Below are 21,882 nucleotides of genomic sequence, written 5' to 3' on the forward strand. Positions count from 1 at the left end.
AAGTCAGCGGGCGCCGTCGCTTCTCTTGTGCATCTTTAGCGTCAAAAAAATTGAGCTCAAAGTCTCTAGGTGACTACCCGACGGAAGTGTTCGTCTCCGCTGACAGCCCCAAGAGCCTGCAGGTTGTTTTGCAAAACCAAGAGGTGGTATAAGCATGGCAGCGTGGACTTTGAAAGGAACCAAGGTATCTGGGTGTGTAGTTCGGTCATATCAGCAGAACGGCCTGCTATAAAAATGGAGGGCCTCAGTTGATTTCGTACCTTTCCCATACTTCGTGCACAGGACGATTCAACCACAGCTTCGAGCTTATAGACGGAACCGTTTGATGCTTCGCTGGCCATTGATTCCATGGGGCCTGTTAAAATGCAGGGACCCGGCCACTCTAAGCGAGCGAAAAAAAAAAGAGATTTATTTTTGTTTTTTCTCTGATGTGGAGGCCTTTCCTGAAACTTGAAATTTCCTCCTCATACACAAACCGAACGTGTGGAGCGTGGAATCCGCTATAAACTCGGCAGAAGTAACCAGCTGCAGACAAACATTCGGCCGAGCCTGCCTTCGCAGCAACCGAGTCAGCGAAGAGACCCTCGAAACGCGCGGACTCAGGCGACCGAGATCGACCGCGTTTTCAAAGCCGACAAGAACTGCAGCAGTTTAAGGGGGACCAATGCGACGCGACTACTCGAAGTCTTTTTAGCGGGACTTTAACGGCCTCGGGTAAGGTCGTATCTTAACCCCCCACCCCTCCCCCCCGCCGCGAATCTCGCTGTAGTTTCGTAAAATTCGCTCCTCGAAATGCGCCGAACGTCGTCTGTAAGCATTTACTACTTAAAACCCCCCCAATATACTTAAAGGGCGTTGACTTGCCCTCTTTTCAGAGCTGCAGGAAATAATTTATAATAAATGATGATGAGATTTATTAATGCTTACTCAATTTTCCTGCCTGCTGAGGATGCTGCAGACGCTTTTTCGACAACTGTTTTCCTACATTTCGTATATGTGCAGCTGACAGAGGAAGCTTTCGGGCAAAATAAATTATCACCACTGCAGCACTAAGTCTTGCTCAGAATAGCCTGGGAATTTTCCACGTGGCAATTTTCCACAGGCTCTTATTTTGTGCTTTTCTTACCACGTGTCTCAAGTGACTGAGAGGAGCAAGTTTTTTTCATTGCTTTTTTTTTCAACTACTCAGCTATAAAAGCAAATTTTAGCTCTCGCATGAAAGTAAAGGTAATATGAAGGCATCAGCTGAAATTGAACCTGAAAAAGAAATAGACTGTCCTTCACTGCAAAGCGACCGCACAAAAACACTTCTGAGACCAGAGCGACCAAATGAACACCCGCCACGCATTGCACAGAACAAGCCGGTACGATCGCGATCCCAAATTTTCAAGCGCAAATAAACCGCAGAAGCGTTCGTGTAATTCACCATAAGACAGTAGCTACCGTCCAGCTGCTAACAGGCGGCTGCTAAGCGGCATCAGTGGCTGGTAATGGGCAGTTTCCCACAAATTGTGGAATCGTTTTGAGTGGTAGTCGGCCGAATTTTTTGTTCGGTTAACACTGTACAGGGTGCCAAACGCACCACGAACAGAACTGTAAGCAGTCGTTTTATTTCCTTCCTATCTATCATCCTATCTCGGACAGTCTTCGTCAAGACAAGTGATGTTCTTGCACTAAGCTGAATTAACTCCGGCATCGAATAGGAACTGAGGTCAGATTATATGATTGAAGTTCCGGAAAGCTTTCGCGGAACGCTTGTGATCGGATATAACACATACTTAAATCTTAGTAAGTTTTCTTTTTATCGCAATTAGACAAAAAAAAAAAAAAGAAAACCTGCTTGTGTGCGGCCGCCGAGGGCGTTGATTATTGTCGCCGTCTATGCGCACATACATCAACCATGGCAGCCACGCCTAGACAACTACAAGTGGTGCTATGTCGATCTTTTCAGGACTCTCCGAATAACATAGCGTTCAAACGTCCGGATCAGAAGTGCTAAGTAATTGGGGGAAAGATGAATGCCCAAATTATTAAATTCGCTCCTGGATTAGAACAGCGCCACCACTTTACAAAAGGAACGGAAATGTTAGACGTGAGAGATAAGACGAGAAATAGAATTCAGCGCCCAAACAGTGAAAATTGGATGTATAGAGGCTCCCTGCCTAACCTGCTAGGAAAGAGGGCGAAAAGGTTGGGCGAAGTGGCTTGCCGTCACCAGGAGCTCTGCGTTTGGCTAAGAATAAAAGGGGAAATAAGTGGGTTAATTACGGCTCTGTGTAAATGTAAAGCAGGCGTGTTTTCATCGCTTTTGTTTACAGCTGCCAGTCGTTGCTGTACACCGCAAAACTACGTATAGCGCCCCTTTTTTTACCCGTCCGATCTCTCGGAACCTCACTCGTTTGCGCTGAAAGAAGCTTTTACAAGCTATTCCTTACTGGTAAGATAGTTTTCAGAGGAACATTCATATTGTGCGGTATTTTAGATCCTAACCAGCAAGCGGCAATGAGCTTTGGCGACGAGAGGCTGAGGATGTAGAGTACCGTGTGGGCTGGGCCTCAGCGAGCCAGCGCAATGGAAAACTCGGACAAACGCGCCAGCCCGTCGAAGCCGAATCCCAAAAGAAGGGAAGCCAACTTTTCACGCAGAGGAAATCGCTTTCAGCGGCGCGTGGGTTGCCGAAGATAACGTATTTTCTCCTCACAAAGACGATGAGGATGCGCAACCGCTTTCATCGCTCCTTTCTGTCCGAAAAAGTCCGTAAAGAATTTTCCGTTTCATCTGTTCCGACGGGCAACGTTTCAGTCTTGGTTCAATTTTTTTTAGGGGCATGCTTGTTTGCTTGCTTGTTGCTTGTTTGTTCGTTTCGATATTGGCTTGTTCGTTGTTATTCGAACACAATGGAAACTCTTTCAGGCCTTTTGGACGCAAGGAAAGGATGACATCTGCGTAAGTTGAATTTTGTTTTTGTTTGTTTTTTGTTTGTTTGTTTGTTTGTCCTTCTCGAAAAATGAGCCTTACTCTCTGCGATCCTCGACAGTCGTTCAAACTTCCTTTATAAAGTTTTGGTGCCACTATGTACCTTTTCTTCCTTCTTCATAGAAGCGTGATAGAGTCCAGGGAATCCTTTTTCTTTGCTGCATCTCTACTTTTTTTTTTTTTGCTCTTATGTTTCTCTGTTACTTTTTTGTGTCCAGGTGCGCGGATATATATTTGTCACGGCACAGTCCCTTTCAGCGCATTCTCCTTTTGCTTGTCACATCAGATGTCTTTTCCTCACGCCATGTCAACAGCCGTCCCTATCTTCTTTTCTTTTTGGTAGCAGGTGAAAGATGAGTTGGCAAAGAATTAGGGCAACAATCTGACTGCTATATTTCATCAACAACAACAACAACAACAAAATAAACTAGCATAAGTGCTTAATACTCCCAAGAACACTGTTCCGCATAAAAGAGTTAAACTACAATAACCTTACTTAACCCGACAGACCGTACGCGCGTGACACCTGCCTGAAATTATTGCTGATCACGTGACGAAAGGGCTCTGCTCCCGGACAATAAAGCCGTTACATCGAGCCCTCTGAACATTATTTCATTAACACGCTCTTCTACTGACTGCCTTCCGCAGCCACGCGAGGAAGTATAGCACTCGTTTTTACAGAGCTACAGCGTGGCTTCTCTTTTACGCTGCCGCTTTCCTCTTCGTCTATATTTTTGTTTCTCTGCCTCTCTTTCTCTCGCATTGCTGCGAGGCGAATTTAGAAAGAAGATCAAGAAAAAACAATTTAAATCATTGCAGCTATGAGTTGGTGGCTAGAAATGGGGCTGCCGACGTTAAATCTTGAAACATATTTGTTGTAGCACTTTAATTGAGACGCCTTAATCAGCGTCTTGGTCACGAACTCCGCTACTCCTCAGTGTCTCGAGTCAGGACCAAAGTCTGATTCTTTTTTGACCAATTTATTGATAAGGATGGCAGTGCACAGTGAGTCGAATTAAAGCTCGTGTTTGCCTTCCGCACTTGGACACGTACTGGCACGCAGGCGAAGAAAACATAACATAGAAACAAAGACGGAACTGCCGAAACAAACTCGCCGAAAGGGAGAAACTGCCTTTCTGTATCTTTTTTCTTCTTCAGTGTCGTCCCGCCGCTTTGTTTCATCATCGTTGACGAGGCCTTTTTTCCCGGTTTTCGTGGCGCGCTTTAGTGCACACGTGGCCCTCTTTCTTTCTATCGCGTCACGCGCCGATTTCGCGCACTGCGGAGCGAACCGCGCTCGCGGGCGCCCCAGCCATCTCTGTCGCCGTTACCCTTGATTGTCTGCGGCGTCCCGAACGTGTCAGGGCCGAGCGATCATTGCGGCCCTGTGTATCAGGAGCGGGCACGAGTCTACATCGCGCACGGCCGACTCTGGACGCTTTTCGGCGTCCCTGATCGATTCCGGGCGTATTGACACGATCGGAGCGCTCAGACGGCCGGAGCCCGAAAACCGGGCCACGTTCTTCATCTCGAAACGGGCTCCTTGCCGGCGCATCCTTTTCACCGGGCGCTGATTTTGTGCGAGGCTCGTCCGGGCCGTAGTGTCGTCGCTGCAGGCAAGCGGCAGCCCAGCCGGACGAATGCGGCGGGCTCTTCTTTTTATAGCGCGCCTCTTCCCGCGAGTTGCGCCATTGACGCAAGCGGGGGCTTCGTATCCGGCCGCCACCATTCGAAGCGCGCCGAGACCGCCGCGTAGTACGCCCCACTCAATCTTGGCCGCCGCACCAACAAAATCGCACCACTGGCGCCTTTGGGGCGGATGAATGCGCACGAGAAGATGAGGTGCACCGCGAGCCGGCTGCAGGACGAAAAGAAAGAGCGCGGTGTCAGTAATTTTGTGATCGATCTTGTCTTCTTCTGGCAAAGCCTCGCTATTTTCCCCCCACTTCTGCCGTCCGTTTGCCGGCTCGTGCAGTCGGAGCTCCGTTCTGCCGCGCTTAGCGGAATTCCTGCGTATGCATTACCGCCCTTGGTCCGGCTGCCCGGGTCGTCTCGAAAAATAAGTAAACAGAGAGGCTCGTAGCAGAGTGCCGCAACATTATGCAGGGAGAACAACAGAAAAGGGTGGGTGGTACACGGAAACTCTTGCTAAAGCCGACCAACGAACCCCACTGTTCATGGAAAAGCCGCTCGGTCCGGCGTCAGTTTCACCTACGCCGATTCACCCTGGGCTTCCCTAAACTGAACTTTCGCGCTGGCGTCGCGATTTCACGTGTGGCGCACGTATACGAGAGGGTCGCTCGGCAAGAGCTCCGCTCGGGCCTCTCTCAAGTGTCCGCGTGTGGCGCTGCGACGAGAGTGTGTCTCACAGTGCGGGGACGTCAGCGCTTTCTCACTGTCTGTCCCGCCCTTCTCCCCCTGTCCCTGCGGCCCCCTTTCGCTCGCCGTGCCCCGAATGATCCCCCGGACCTCTGTTCCCCGGCACCTGCTCAGAGCTGTGCCAGCCGACTCGCCCGTGTGCCGACCGAGGAAGCCCTCAAAGTAAACGGCAGTTCCCTCTGTTTGCCGCCTCCTGGTGCCTCCAGCGGCGCTCCCGTGGCCAGCGCCTCCCTGTTTGCTTTCCACTCGGCACAGGCTCATCTCTCGCCGGGCAACCAGAAAAGCGCTGCAGTGGCTCTTCGGAGCTCCCTTCGTTGGGACCCTTCCCGGCCGCAATCTTGGCGCTCTCCGACCAAGCGATGAGTGGGCCTTAGGCCCCTGCCTTTCCCTGTCACTGGCAACCTTAATCTGGAATCCCCAGTTCGGCGCTGCGCTTTCACTTCATTCCTGGCTTTCTCACAGAGCTACACCTGCGAGGCGTACGACAGATAAACAGGGGCTAAGCTCCAGAAAACGTAAGAAAGACTGGGCACATCATTCGTCCCGCGTAATTACAAACGACGCCCGGGTGCTCCCATAGATGAGCGCGACGCAGCGAATGGAAGGTATTGTGTTCCCAGCCGTAAACTTCTCGCGACCGTTTAGGAGTAACGCTCGAGTTCTTCCCTTCTGTTTCTTTCAGTTGTACCTTCCTTTAGGCACCACTGCGTGTCTCGGTATCAATCATGCTATTTGAAGTATTTCCTTCGGCCCTTCTGAGCGACCTTTTGCAATATATTTTTGCGTTAATGTTCCTTCTTCTTCACAGGAATCCCCCTTAAAGGAGTCAGAGGAGGAACTTAAGTTGGCCTGTATCGATAGCGCATTGCGTTCTAATCAAAAGGAGCACTCTTCGAAAACCGAGCTTTTATAAGTAAGAAAAGACAAAAAAAAAAACAGAATGCAGGTGTCACCATCACCGCACGATTTCTGTGCGCCGACAGCAATTTTTTACGTGGGTCCTGGAGACTGCACTCTAAACAGAAAGGAATAAAAAAGAAGTAAGCTATCCTCTTGCGCACTCTCTTTTATAAAAGTTAGTGTGCTAGAGGACAGGTCACGCTCTCTTTATTCCCATATAGGCGCATTCGTGTCTAGAGTGTACGCTACACCTTGATTCACTTCAAAACGGTGGAAGATCTATTGTCCTTTTATGTAAGGACGTCACAAGTTTGAATCTGCGGGCGGGAAATGCAATTTTTACGGCGATAAACACGTCTTTTTGTGACGAACAAGCTTCAATATACTCAGAAATAGCTAAAGAATCAATTTTTACCGAGAAAAATGATTGGATGTAGATGTCCTCCATGTCCCTTTAGTATACCTAGGTTTTCTTTCACCCTTCAATTAAGAAAGCATTTATCCGCAAATTGTGTTCTGATTTTCTTCGTAGTTATAGCATAAAGTGCTATATGCTCCTGTTATAACTTGACCGGGCACACAACACCACTTGGTGTTGACTCAGCCTTATATCTGGAATGGCCTGTAAAAGATCTGACTTAACGAACGGACCCTATTTAAGTGCACCAAAGCTGGTTCATAACACTCTGTTTGCCTGGTTTTATGCTAGAATTTTGCACAATCAACAGGTAATCTTCTGCAGGTGGGTAGAATTCGCTCTGCACTATTCTTCCTTTCAGTTTTTTTTTTTTTAACAAAAATATCTTTACACTGTCCCGAAACGCGACCTGGCCTGAAAAATTACATACTCAAACACTCTTGCCTATTTCCTCGTATGCTGAAAAATTTCTGAACTTCTTGCTTTTGTATTAGCAGTTGCTCAAAAAGGAAAAAATCAAGATCAGGTACGCTGCAGCATTTTCTGGTTGTCACAACATTGGCGCCTGCGTGCCGCCACAGTTCTGCACGGCGCCGAGTCTGAATCTTGCGACTGTTGTCTCGCACTCGACTGTGGGAGGCACAAAACGAAGCGCTGCTTCACGGGCGAGCGCCGCTGAGAGGCTGATGGGGCACTGTGTGTAGTCGTAGACCTGCTTCAGGCATCCCGCTCGGTAGGAATGCACTGTCGACTTCGTCCTGCACCCGCGAACGTTAATTTATCTAACTGCGGACTTTGGGAGGAGGATATAAAGAGGAAAATAGTGTAGATAGGATAGCAGGAACTTTTACGTTATTTTTTTTTATTGTTGTCGTGTTCTAAACCTCTTGAGTTTCTTTGTGCTGGTGTCGCGGTAAATGAGAGATGAGCTTGATGATAAAGCTGGCGACCGCCTTTGAGTCACTGCAACTGTCTTTTTCAAGTCTGGCATAACATTGCTGACGCATTGATGCGGACGATTTAGAAACAAAGCCAGACAAGTGGGAAGAAAAACTTCGAATAATGGTCACTGCTGTCGACAGTATAGAATGCATACGTGCCAGATTTTACATGTTGAAATAAATTATTCGATGTGGGTTGTGTGTCGAGTTGTGCCTAATGGGTCAGTTCACACAGCACCACGACATCAGGCAACTTAAAGGCATGGCCAAGTTACGGCGTCCTTGTAATCAACGAGCGACAAATTTCGTCGCACCTGTCGCGCCACGTCATCGCCATCTGACACGACTGTGCACGTATCACCAAAGTAAGCCTCCCGTGTAGCGTAGCTCAAGTTGTTGTGGCTAAAGGCGTAGATGTTTCCTTTAGTGCATCGTATTGTTCGATTCTTTCGAGCTTTCTTTCTTTTCCCTTCAATTACTTATTTGCAGTGGAAAAAGCGAGTGCCCTTTTGTCCTGCAGACACCCTGCCAGTAGCACACCGCGCACTGTGTTAGTTGAGCTGTATGTGCAGTCACGGCATGCCAAGGCACTCGCAACCAACCTCCCGCGCCATTTCTCTACCGCTAACTCTATGCTGCCGCTTTCTTTTCTGCTCTGCAGCTGTTCGGCTCACCGAGCACGCCCGTGCTGGAGAATCCAGAGTACCAGACGCGCTGGTACTTCAAGTACTTTCTTGGCAAACGTAAGTGGTCTTTTCTGCTTCCCTGTCACAACGTTGTTTGCTTTACAGCAACAGCTTACTGACCGCGTACAGCGTTCAAGCGTCTTTTTTTTTTTTTGGGGGGGGGGGGGGGGTACAAAAATTTTTAGAGGCGAAGTCAGCCGTGTTTCTGGAGGTCTTGTGCGGAGTATCGCGTATTGCAGCATATTATTCGAGAGAGACACCCAAACATGACGCAGTCATCACGTAAAAGGAACGCAGTCATCACGTAAAGACATACACAAAGAAACATGCACCGCTGGTCGATCAGAGAATCAAAGCGTCGACGTTCTCATTCGATAGGTAACGTACCCTGAAGTGTGCCATGTCGATCGCAGCGAGAGAAGCAAGCAGTTCTGGGCGCTCCCGTAGTACCGTTCCACGCTACCTACCTGCGCTTATAGGCATGAGCTTCCGCGCTCTGTCGAACCCACACTAAGCAGGCGTTAGCTAACCGGGCTACATCGAGAGAAGCGAGGCAAGGAATGTTATCAGCCAAACGGTGCGTCTCTAATGATGGGGAATGTGGGCTCGTGTTTGTAGCAGCCCAAGCGGCTGGCGGCGGCAGTTTTTAGGGTGGAACGATTTCAGCGCCACCTGTGAGCTGCAAGTTAACTACTGCCGCTTCTCAAACTGAGTAGCTGTCACGGAGACAGCTTGACCTAATATCTTACGCGTCGAAGGCTGAATACACCTTTTTCTTCAACGCTGCTGCTTTAACGCGCCGGTTTTCGCTGACCATATAACACGTCTTCTTCCATGATAGGGCCTTCAGCATTTGTGGCTAAACTGCATTCGTGCGCGCTTTTTACTACTCTCTTTCCTCTGCATCTAGAATTTTGTAAAGAGGTCACCGAATTCCTGAACATCATGGCCGTCGTAAACTACGCATTTTCAACAGACCAGTTTCTGTTAAGAGAAATAAGCAATGAGCGGAGACAGAATACGAAAGAAGGAACCCTCAGACATACAGCGGCGCTTGCGACCTTGGCGAAATCACGAAGCTCCATCAGGCGCAACTAAGTTGAGCTGTCACCGCAGAACTTTCTCCAGGAAGCGCCGTGTCGAAACACCCGAGTCGGGACAAGCGAGCTATGCCAATCACGGCCACCCCGTTGGAGCCTGGCAAAGCGATTCCTGGCGTTCCCGCCGATGTCGCGCTGCCCACAAGAACGCAACCGGATCGGCGGCCCGCTCGCTTCACTGCCCATCGGTCAGCGTGCCAACACACTCTCCGCGTATTATCGCTCCGGTTGACGCGGCCGGCGCTGCTGTTGTGTATCGGCGTTTTACCCGTGCCGCGCCTCCCCACCGCGCTCCCTACATCCCCACATTTCCTGGTGGCGGCAGGCCGCCTACACGCTTTTGCCCCAGACACTTGTCCGACACCGCTGGGCCGCGATGCGGTGACGCCGTGCCGAAGTAAGGGGAAGGAAAAGCCGCGCATACCGGCGCAGATTCCTGTCGCGCTGCCTCCATCTCTCTGTCGGCGGCGGCGCCCGAATAAGTATGACTTCCTTTCTGTGGCCGCAGGGCTCGCTAGTTTGTTTGCTTTGCCCTTTGTTCGCGGGCGCCGCGTTCACTTCTGGCTGTCGTTCCGGCCCGCATTCTCGGCGCAGTTTGTTCTCGGCTGCGCTCATTCAAGACGGCATTCACGCAGCCACTGTGGTGTGGGCTGTCAGAATTCTTCGGTTTGCTGTTCCCCGTGCGCACATTCGCTTCCCCCCCATCCTGTCATCCCCGACGCGCCTTGAAGACATAACCGTCAAACGTGTGTGTGCGTGTGTGTTCGTGCGTTTTCGATGGAACTTGCTTTGGGCAGGTTTTTATATATACAAGTATATATATAGATAAAGTTGTGGAAGGGCGGCTGTGTGGAGGAGCAACTCGGATGGCAGGTCACGTTTCCCGGTACCGCTACTAGCACGCTATTGAACCAAAAGATTATTTTACTGTTCGCGGCATCGCACCATGTTTTTTTTTTCCCCTCTCACTGCCAGCGTCATTTTCGGGGCGCCCTGTGCTCTTTACTTCGCTTTTTGTCGAGGTCTTTATTAAATATGACCTGATTCCGGTTCCTGCTAGTCTACGAGGAGAGTGGTTCTTTTGCGCGCGCAACAAGCAAGAGCGGCAGCGTGCGGGCCATAATGAACAGAACATACACGCACACACGTAGAGTACAAAACGGCATAGATACGACCTTAAGTTAGTCTTCACTTGTGGCGAAAGAAATTGCGGGAAAAAATTGACAGCTACAACAAACTGTGCTGGCACCCGACCAAATAAAAAATTCCGTTCTGAAGGGCCTGCAGATTTAATTTGCAAGATTTGCGCAAGCCATTCTTTTGCTGTTCCTTTTTCTCACTGCAACTCTTTAGAAACGAGAACGCAGATAGTGCGTCGTTGTCCCTAGCAACACATCCGATGCAGCAGCGACGTGCGTCAGCTTGTTACTTCGGTTTTTTTCTGCAGTCCGAACTGCTCGGGTTCTGTGTCAAAAATTTCCGGTCACGGTCGATGTGAGCACTTGCTGGCCTTGTCACTCAAGTGTTGGATGTGAGGAATTTGTCCGAGCGATCATGCCAGGATACTTCACCGGACTCTATCTCACTGCCTTTGACTCGTCCTGGCACCTGCTTCAAGCCGCTTCAATGCCTTTTGTTGTTCTTTTGATGCGGTATTCGGATCTGCTTGCCACAGAGATGCAGTGATAAGGTAGCGTCGGGTTCCAGGCTATTGTACTTAGTGAGCGTTGCGCCTGTTTGCTCGTCCTTCCTGCAGCGGCCGAACAATGCATATGATCAGACACCATTTGTCAATCTATTGGCTGGATTTGCACTTAATGATTGGAAGCCACCGTTCTGATGCCCTCCAGAGAGGGGTAATTTTCTGAATCTGCGCGTGGCGATAACAACCCTGATCAGATAATAAAGAAAAAAAAACTACCCTGGGAAGAATTGAAGCGACCATGGTTTTAGAAGCAACAGAGAGTCTCGTATAAAGTAACGTAGTGAACAGTGCAGAGCACAAAATTGCGCTTACTTGCAAATGGATTTTTTTTTTCGGAGAAAACTAAAACTTGAACATGCACAAGCTCCGAACTGCGTAGTTGTGACCCAGCGGTCATGTCGTGCCCTTCTGAACATGTTTTAATGCCAGACCGTGCGCCGTTCTTTCTACAAACATGGATGCCCGCAACGCGACCTCATGCACTGAAACCTTTGTCGAGCCAATTTGTACCGGCTAAGAAGTTGCGCAGTTAGTGCCACAGATAAAAAGAAAGGAGGGAAAAGCAGAGAGGTTAACTAGGCAATGTGACTACGGTAAAGAAATAGACAAGTAAGTGCAAAGTTCAAGCCTATCATGGTGATTTTTTGGCTCCTTTTGTAAGCGGCCGTGCCCCAGTCGAGCAGCTGAAGCCAGCTGCAGGCGGGAGCCTCAGTAAAGTGACATTCTTCCTGTTTCCGAACTCAATTTTTGTTTCATTTCTTTTTGTTCGTTTTTATTTTCGAACAACGAAGGTATCCCTGGTGCGAGAGAAACAATTTGCGTGCAAATCCCGGTGCGGTCAACGTAAAATAGCGATACGTGACAGCACGCAGCCTCTCGCTAACACCGCGTGGGCTCTTGGGGAAGATCGTTTTTAGGTTCACTCAGGTTGCCCCTTCCTTCCGGGCCTCAGTGCGCAGCCAGTTAGACGGCGCTCGCACACTTTTAGCCCGCAGTGAAGCCAGGCCATGTCCCGTGGCTGAACGCTGGAGGAGAAGAAAAAAATGCAATGCAGAGAGAAGCTTAACCGGTACCTGTCAAGCGACTAAGCAATCAACCGCTGGGGGAGGGTAGAGGACAAGATAAGGGGATGGCCATGTACGCCATGCAAGCGACAGGTGGTCGCTTAGATGGGTCATAAAGAAAGAATGAATTAGAGAGGACACTTCCGTAGACTCCTGCGGCCGAATCGAGTCTAGCGCACCTAGCAGTTGGTGAGAGCAACTGGCCCACACTTTTTGTTTCGGTTTCATTGGCGCGAATTTCGAATTGCTCGCGTTCCACTCAAATCGATTTTAAGGCACCTAGCGGTTGATGAAGCAGTTGGCCCACGCTTCTTTTTCCGGTTTCATTCAAAGGAATTTCCGAATGCTTACGCGCCGCCCAGTGGATTTTAGCGCACCCAGCGACTGGTGGAAGCAACTCGCACACACTTCCCGTTTCGGTTTAACTGGCGCAAATTTCGAATCGCTTGTGCGTTACCCACGTTTGGCTGTGGCTGGAGGCGGACAGAATGTCTCGGTTAACCCCCTCTGAGAATTTCGTCGTACCGAAATTATTGCAATGTAAGTTTTACAGAAAAGTGAGCCTATAATACAAGGAGGTCTAGATGCATAAATCAACAAGGGCTCGTTCTATATGACGCGCTTGTCTTCTGTCTGGAGATAATGGTCATTCAGCGTGCAGTATTTAATAAAAAGACAGAGTGTCGAGGAAACTGTTTATTACAGCGCAAGATAAAGGACGAGCACATTAAGACTAGGCGCAAACCAAGACCAGCATGGTAAAGAAAGGTCCGATACAAAGATAACTGCGTTCCTTAGTACAAGCAAATCTGAACAGAGAGCACAAGACAGGTAGTCAACACATCAACGCAATATAAAAACGCTGGCACGCAAATACACGCAGTACAATTTGAGTCTAAATATGAATTGAACAGACGCAGTTCAAATATATCCGAAACGTACAAATGCAAGTCCTTTGAAGATTGAAATATGCGCCACGCCGCACCTGCGCACGAATAAGTCGTGGAATGCTATTCATCACGAGCAAAACGATATATCCGCAACTTTCAGAGTAATAAAGAAGCCCAAGGTTTCATGAATGCACAAGCATTTGGCCTAAAACTGCACCGCGCAATGTGTGCATGCTGTATTTATTCGGGCTCGGGACCTCTTGCCCCCCATTCCACCCTCTTACTTCTATAAATAAACAGCTCACACGGGCGCCACGCGTATTACGCTGTATGTGAACAGCGCACTACGACTTAAAAACACAAAAATAGCCTGTGCTGACTCTTTATGATGGTGTTTGCAAGCAGCATTGTTGTAAAAACGTGTCTCACCTTTTTTCCAACTAGCCAAAACTTGTTTGGTGCAACACAGCAACACCGACGCAACCGACGCCCACTATCACGTGCTGACAGCGCAGACGACTGGCGGTCTGACTAGGCCATTGCTATGGCATGCTATGGCTTCAAAAGGCTTGTCAGTGGCAAAAAAAAGTAATAAAACCTCCGAAACTCTTTTCAATAAATTACATCTTCATATATATGTTAAAACAGTGGAGTTGAAGCATAAGATAATTACTTAGCAACAACAAGTTTGCACGTTTGAATATAAGAACATTTCTTTTGACGCTTGCGTCCTCTGGCATTTGGTGATAATACTAGACGCTTGGGCAGTCGTGACGTACTTCCTGAGGCTAGTTTAAGCCGAGTCACCTCTCTTTATTTCTTATTTCTCTATTGACGGGTTTGGCCCAGACAACGCAGTAACGCTGAAGTAGCTGCAGGCTCAATCGACGTACGAAACCGTTGTCCGAAGATTTGCTTTCTTGAATAACGCATCGTCTAGCACACTTCTCCCATCACGGCGCGGAGAGAAAGCCCTTGATCGCCAGAGAAGGAAGGTCGCGCAGAAGCTACTCTAATGATCAGTCCAAACCACCGGCTTTGCAAGCACCACCGTGCATCGTTTTATCAAAGAATAAATATGCATTAGTAAACGTAGATTTCACTAGGAAACGACTCAGACGCTTTCTTCACTGCATGGGCGTGCCAGGTAGCAGTCGAAGCTGTACCGACGGGTCCTGCAAGCGGACGACAAACCAAATGCAGAAAAAAGGTCATAAGGCGAGGCCGGTGCTCTCCCCTCCCACCCCATCGCTTAGGCGGCGAGTACCAAATCGTCCAATCTGCAGAAGTGGATCACACCGCCACGCTTGAGCTGCGCGTGCGCATCGAATTCATTGCAGTCGCTGCGGTAAGCAGCACATTTCGCGTTCGGCGCTCGGAACTTCCCGTAATTCAGCGCATGGCAGCTAGACAAGCAGCTTCACTGCCGCACGTTCCAGCGCTTAAACTGAGAGGGCGTTTCAGAGATGATCAGGATCGGCGCACACTGGCGTTCGTAGTGCGCTCTTCCGAACTATAGGGAGCTTGCGCGGGCCGCTCAAATCAGCAAAAAAAAAAAAAAATGAGCTGAGAGCGGCACATCCATCGCGACCGGGCCTTGGGCTCTCAGCATCGAAGCGCTCTTCACTCGCTGAGAGGACGGTCGCGCAACCTAGGTGTGCCGAAGGTGCGGCGGCTCCGGTCCCATGAGCAGACCCCTGCCTTCTTCCCTGCAGGTTGCTAGGCCGATATCGCCGGTCACGTACTGGCAGAGGCGGGCCGGATAGTTCCCGCCGCGCTGCTCGGAGGGAAATCCGAGCTCGTCGGTTCGTGGCGCCCAGACGTCACGTCTCCCGAAGGAAGGAGACGCCTGCGCGGGCTTTTTTTCCTCTTTTCCATCGTTTTGCGAGGGGTGTCGCCGAGGCCCAGTACCGGGGTTTCTGGACAGGTGTACGCACGTGGTAGCTACACTTGCTGATATTTTCGCTTCCGTTACACGCGGAATAGCTTGCATGTCCTTTCCCTGCTATTTTTTTACCGCATTTTTGTTTGTTTGCGCCATAAATAAAACTTTAAATCGGGATTTTACAAGTCCAACAGCCACATCAGAAATATTGATGGTGAGCGTCGCTAAAAGACTTAAATTTTCAGGCTCGGGAGTGAGTCTAGCTCGATTTTCGCTGTGACGAAGAAACCGAAACAAGTGAAACATACGGAGATGGCTACAATCTTCATTTCAGTAACGCTTTCTCTCTCCTTCGTGCATTATTGAAAGGGAAAGGATGCTTTTAAGTAAGAAATGAAAAATAATGCAGCGGTTTGCAATAACGGAAAGGTCACCTGCGAGGAGAGGAAGCACTGGGGATTTGGGTGCGTTCTTGTGATCTGTTTAGCTTTGCAGTAGGGGTTTACCGAACGACAGCATGTCGTGAGGTCAATGCAGAGAGGCTGGCTTTACTCTAAGTGACTAAACAGCGCCGTTACCTTCGAGCTCTGCACTACGAATGAGATGGCCAGCAGGTTGGCATCCTAGAACGAAATTAGGAGGACCCGCTGCTTTTTAATAGGCTTTCATCGCTTCTACTTTAGGGGATCGAAAACTAATGGCTGTGCTTGGATGCTCGTAAGCTTTAACATGCGCCGTCGCAGTCGCTCCTCTACTTTGTCAGTCAGCGTACGTTTCAATTCAAGCTAAACCCTCGAAATTCACAGATTTATGTGCAAGGGCACAGGGACATCTTTATTGTTCATTAACGTGCTCGCTTCCATATTGTTTTAAAGAGCAACTATAAATAAAGAAAACATGGACGGTACTTTGGCTGTTTCGCGGTGTTTTCTCACGTGACGACATGCAATCAGGCAGGCAGCCACGCAAACGGAGACTTGGAAAGCGAACTATTTACGGGACGAGCTTTTTCACGAAGTAAAGGTGAGCCACGTGGCGGTGATAACACGCACGGCCGCCACTCGCCGATCCAGAACGCCGCCGCTTTGGGCCGTGTAGTACTCGAGCATGACACACAATTCCCCTAATAACCAGCGCTCCTCATCGCGAACAATAGCGATAATCTTAGAAACACGCGGGTGTTGCAGCGATAATTCTCGAACAGATTTGCCGTGTCGAAGGAACATACGCTCGAGAACTAGCTCTGCGTGGCGGAATAGAAAAGGAGAAGCGCAAACAAAACCCCAATTGAAAGTGTAAACAAAACAGCACTTTGCGACAAAATCAAGGTTTTTTTTTTTCTGCGTAGTCTTCGCAAAACTCTCTGGTCCAGTTTCGGCGCACCGTTTCTCTAAGGCAAATAGATCACAATAAAATAATTATATCTTTCCAAACAAAAAATAAACGCACCGAGTTTTGTAAAGCCAAAGCGAGAACGGGCCCACTCGCACATTCAGGACGGAATTCTTACAAACGCTGATGACGTTGGCAGAAGAGTACATGAGGTGAAGTGCTTAGCTTTTATCGTACTTCCTTACTTGCACGTGCTACGTTTGTGAGTTTACGTGTAGTCCTTGGTTCATTTTTTTTTATTATTGCAAGTTCATAAAAGTGCTAGTTCGACAAACACCGCTTTATTGTACCACAGGTTAGCCACCACCCCTATCCGCCTGCGAGTCTGGCTTCGCCTTGTGCAGGAGTGCTGAGAGGCGAAGGGAGTTGAAAAAAAAGTGGAGACTAGTTTTTGGTTCTTTTCGGGGCTTTTTTTTTTCGCCTGTGTTTAGCGCAAAAAAAAAAAGAAAAAAGGAAGAATATTCACCTTTTTTTTCAGCCTAGAAGAAGGCTCATTTGTCCTTTTCAACGTCGGGCCGAAAATTAGCGCGTAAATGTTGAGTTAGCGTATACTCGTATTTTCAACATTTCCTTTTGGTAGCGGTGCTTGTTACATGGTTGCACAGGGTTCGGCCTCCTGAAGAAAATAGTCGGTTTCGCTATCTCTCCTGCGAAACTAATAAAAGGCTATTTTGCGAAAATAATTAATAGATGACTTGTGCGCGTGCTCTTGAAATTTTTGCTGCTCCAGGGGCAACTGTGCCACGATAATATCCGGCCTTTGTTCTTATTCTGAAATAAGTCTTTGTTCTCGGTAAAAACAAAACGAAAATGAACGTACCTAGGACTGTGAGGGCTCACACCCTTCCAATGTACTCACATCGGTGGCTTACACACTTAGCTTCGCCCTTTCTCTCAGTTGTCCAAGGATACTGCGAAGTCGTCATTATACATTTCGATCAAGTGGCACGTCATGTTTTCTCTATCCCTTCAGTGGTCTGGCACCCCTCGTAAACCGCCGAGACATGTCTCGACTGTAGCGCGGCTGGGAGACTCAAGCGATGCAATAATACCTTCTACCTGTTTCGTCTTATCTGTTAAGCTGTTTGAGAGAAAGTGTATGCACATAATTTCCGCCCTTTATTGTTTCCATTTTGTGGTATCATGAATGCGACAAAAGAAGTTGAGGAATTTTCTTTACTGGAAGACATTTCTGCGGTTCTTTAGGGTGTGATAACCAGGGGCAGCCATCGCTCTTCGGTCTTGGGAACGAACGCTGTCATTCTTTAGATTCTATCGCGATGAAGACCTTCGCTTTCTCCGTATTAACTTTCACTGTCTCTATGGTTTCACATTTGCCGAAGACTCTTCTTCATCACTGCTGAGGCGCTTAGCAGCAACGCGTTCGTTTCTTGATTTCGAAGTTCACGAACTAGTTTGCGCCACTTTTACCCATTGCTGCGCACTTCATTCAATGTCCCTTCCTTTTTTCCCCCCTTTCTGCGGCAGTGCACCAGAACTACGTGGGCGCCGACGCCGAGAAGACGTCGTTCTTCCTGTCAGTCGTGTTGTCCGACTCCAACACGCAGGGGCTGCAGCAGTACCGGGCCATCCTCTGGAGAAAGACGGTCAGTATGCGCCATCTGGTGACTCGGCGCCGAATAACAGCGCTCGGAACACTTTTCAGCGGGAGAATCCAGCGCCGTTCTGAGTATTGCGTCGAATCGAGCTAGTTGGCTAAGTATTGGATGTATGATCGTGTGCCGCATGGTAGCACTTTTTTTTCCACAGAGGTTAGGAATGAACGAACAACAGGTTTATGCGCGCGTTTAGTGTACTTTTAGTGCACATTCACTGCATTTAACCTTGTTGTTTGTCTCTTCCGAACCTCTGTGAAAAAAAATAGTGTGGTACTGTGCGGCGCACGAATGCACAGCCGTTCAGAAACCTCACCGTTTGCAAGGCTCACCGAATGTAGAAAAGCCCCACATAGCCCCTGAGCCAAATACGATATTACTGTGGAGGCGTCAACGTTTCAGCTGCGTAACACTCGTCACTTCCCTTGGCTTTACAAGTTTGTCGCTATCCCAGTGCGCAGACTGTGGTTAGTCTCTACGGCTCCTATGTTACAAGAGGAATGTTGAAGTAGGCTCATAGATCGCTGTCTGTTTTTCATTATGTTGTTTCGTGGTTATTTGCCAGTAATGCTATACTTCTCCGTGTGAAATGAACTAGCGGGCTCAGGAAAGCTCGACTGTTCCTCTTGGCATGTGTAGTTGACGTGTCTTCAAAGATTGTCATTGTGGTACTCAGTGAACGCTTTGCTGGGCAAGTAGGATATCAATATGAATTTCGCGTAGCATCCTTCACCTTGCTTGTTAACTGCCATGGGTCTTGCTTATTGCGTGGAGCTTGCCTGCTGACTCTTTTTAGCAGGTTACCACGAGGCTGGCACGCATTCTTAAAGCTCCAATTTCAGCGGAGAAGGCACCGAATATGCACTGCGCCTTTTTGAAACGTTTTAAGGCAGAAAATAATGAGTTTTATTTGAAAACAGAATAGAAGTTCTATCAGAAGAATGTAGCTTTTATTCCATTTTCACAGTATTTTCACTATTTACTTGAAATAGTTTTTTTCAGTACACTATATCTTCACTGTTTCAACACTATTCTATTCTAAATTTTTTTTTATTCTCAGGCAGCTCCTTTTGCGCTTTTAGGAAACCCATGCAATTATTTTGTCGTTCCTGTATTGCATTTCGTATTGTATTTATAATGCTTTTTTTTTTCCTATTAGGCGGTGTACCGACAGCACGTCTTTAAAGCAGTTCGTGCAGTGCTCTAAGCAGTCACTTTCCTTTCAGCTCAAAAATGTGAAAAAAAAAAAACCTGTTGCTTTGTGACAATAGCAGAAACTTTATACAATCTACATAATTGGCGTTTGAAATGAACATGGTGCAGATTTTCTTACCTTTTTTTGTTTTTTACAGGGGGCTCAAAGAATATGCCTGTCTCACACGCCCAGCAAGCCGCTTACAGTGAAATCGATATTAAGGTAAATATGTACCTTTGACCGTTTCCTCCTACAAGACCTCATTTCAGCGCGGTACTATTTGTTTTCATATGCGAGAGTATGTTACCAAAGTACGATCTTCTCTGTTCATAATCTTTTTAATCTTCATAATCTTCATTTAATTTCATAATCTTCAATTTTTCCACCAATTATATTGCACATTGCTCATTTTCACCACCGAGATAAGTCCTGAGTGCTTAAATGACTATAGACACCTCATTTTATTTTTATGTTTTCGTCTCTGTAGTGATGCATAAAGCATTAGAATATATGGAGGACCCCGTCATATTCCTCTACGAGCGGTTAATAATTTATAATTAAATTTTCTTGGTTCTGCTTCGGTCTCATCCACCGAACGACGGCTGTGACAAGTAAGAAGTGTTTAGGTCACGTGAGGCATGAAAAAAAAAAAAACTGTAAACGACCGCTGAAACAGCATCAAGAAGTTCAGTTATAAATTACTTAGCAGTCGTAGATGACTACGACGGGGTGATTCATGCATAATAACGTCTAACGCATAATGTGAAAGAAGAAAATACGCTAGAAAAACTTTGTTCTGCATTGCTTTAAATTCCATACATTACATAAGAATTCTTATAGCTACACGCTGCAGCCACGACCTGTCTAAATAGTTTGGCAAACGGGAAGAACCATAACAAAAGCTGTGTGTGGTAATAGTAGAAAGGCACAATCTGTGCGATCCTTTTCTTTTCTGCGTATTTTCCGATCGTGAGCAAGCATATAGTTCCTGCCAAATAAAATCGCTATATCTCCTCTGAAGGGCATGAGATCATCGTCGCTTAGATTGCTTACGGGCTGCTAATTCTTCCCATCGTGCCAACCGAGTGTTTCGCTCCATTTGACGCTTCATTTTTTCCACATCGTGCCACTTCTCCCGTTCAGGTTGTGTGTGAGATACAGTGTCTATTGTCAGGCATAAAACCACACCCTAGTGTACGATTTCAACCCTCAGTATATATAAAAAAAAAAGCCCAGTTGAGCCACCTGTCCTTCCGGGATGCGCTGCCTATAGTTTGCCGAATTCGATAAGCGCTGCGCTTGTTAAAATAATACCTAGGCGGGGCTGAGGAAACAAAGGCGTCGGGTTACGAATTCGCCTTATGTAAAATGCGCGAAAACAATATGAGGCAGTGAGCAGCGTCTACTGCATGGGGACCCCTTGCACCGAGAAACTTATTGGCGCTCTAAAGTTCACCGCGCAGTGCATTAGCGCGTGGTAGCACGACCGCTTTTTTAAACTGAGCTTTTTCAGAATTCCGCAATAACGCCGCCGTGTTCGCAGTGCACCCACCATTGTCACATTGCCGCCCACTCTGAACCTTTTCACCATATTATATAACTAAATTCTCTCCGCATCGTCTAAGAAATTTCTTAAAATGGCTAGCTTTTTTTTTTTGTTTCAATTTAGTGGGACATGTGACGCTTTCGCTTCATCCGAAACCATTGGTTTTTATGATGTCAGCCTCTCGTAGCATGGTGTCGCTCGCGAGCGCGCCGTCACCCAGCCGTTTGCTACCACTGGCAGGGAAGATGCCCCCCCCCCCCCCCTCTCCCCCTTCCCTGAGGAAGTAGTCGTGAACAAGAGGTTAGCGAACGTTGCCGCGAATTCGAACGCAAGCGACGACTCGGTGAAGATTAGAAATATGCAATGTGGGGCTAGTTGGTCCATTTTCAGAGCTCCTTTTAGCGCACACAAAGAGGACGCAGTAAAGGACGAGGAGGAGAGGACAGGGCGCTCCTCTCCTAGCCCTTGTTCTGTCTCTCTTGTTGTTCACTGTGTCGTCTTTCAGTGCGCTAAAAACAACTCTGGGAATATCAGAAGCTGCAAGTGTGTCAAGCGGCGCGAAATCGTTAACGGCTAGAGGATGCCGACGTGCGACGTGCCGAGAACACGAGACAACGGCGTCGGGGTCAGAAAGTGGACGCCCACGCGAAGCCCCCTACGCAAGAGACCACGATAGTGCCACTCGGGCGTTTAAGCGTTAGTTCGCCGTTCGGCTTTGCGTGTTCGGTTAGCGACAGACTATCAAAGATGCTTCGAATTACGGTGGTAGCTGTAGACTTAACGGCCTCGTTCGTTAGTAACGTCATTGTGAGGGGAGGTTAACCGAGCGGAGAGCGCTGAAACTCGCTGCATCTTTGATGGTCGCCTAGTATAATACTTTTTTTTTCTTGGGAACTCCGACAAGGACAGCGGAAGATATTCTCTCGATGCGATCCATGGCCTTTGCTCACGACGCGTGCGCTTCGCCTTCGGCGGCAGTGCTGTATTGACGCCCACTTGATCCTTTCTTTTCTTCTTCCCTGCCTGTTTTTTTTTTTCAGCAACTTTGAAACTTTGGACAGGATCGAAAAGGGGCCCAAGGAGATCTTCACGCCCGACATTCAAAAGGTAGGCTTTCGCGGCCGAGGTGCCTCGGATCAGGCCGTTTGGGAGCGCTGGTTGTATTCTCATTTTGCCCTTTAGTTTCGCT

General features: G+C 48.1%; 1 protein-coding gene across 8 annotated transcripts in view; it reads left to right on the forward strand.

Moving 5' to 3' along the window:
• The window catches only part of LOC149353062 (GTPase-activating Rap/Ran-GAP domain-like protein 3), an 829,394-nt gene that overhangs the window by 755,457 nt on the left and 52,055 nt on the right, over nt 1–21,882 (forward strand). For 6 of the 8 annotated variants that reach the window (XM_089582257.1, XM_089582254.1, XM_089582249.1 and 3 more), the window contains 5 exons: nt 5,470–5,517; nt 8,276–8,357; nt 17,825–17,943; nt 19,305–19,369; nt 21,734–21,800. In XM_089582257.1, coding sequence (XP_089438383.1) covers nt 5,470–5,517; nt 8,276–8,357; nt 17,825–17,943; nt 19,305–19,369; nt 21,734–21,800 — 381 coding nt within the window. Of the gene's footprint in view, nt 1–2,913; nt 2,947–5,469; nt 5,518–8,275; nt 8,358–17,824; nt 17,944–19,304; nt 19,370–21,733; nt 21,801–21,882 lie in introns of all 8 variants that reach the window. The other 2 variants (XM_089582252.1, XM_089582255.1) reach the window with 2 other exon arrangements.

This window comes from Amblyomma mixtum, chromosome 3 (assembly GCF_055824585.1).
Source record: "Amblyomma mixtum isolate Tamu chromosome 3, ASM5582458v1, whole genome shotgun sequence".
Taxonomy (NCBI): Eukaryota; Metazoa; Arthropoda; class Arachnida; order Ixodida; family Ixodidae; genus Amblyomma; species Amblyomma mixtum.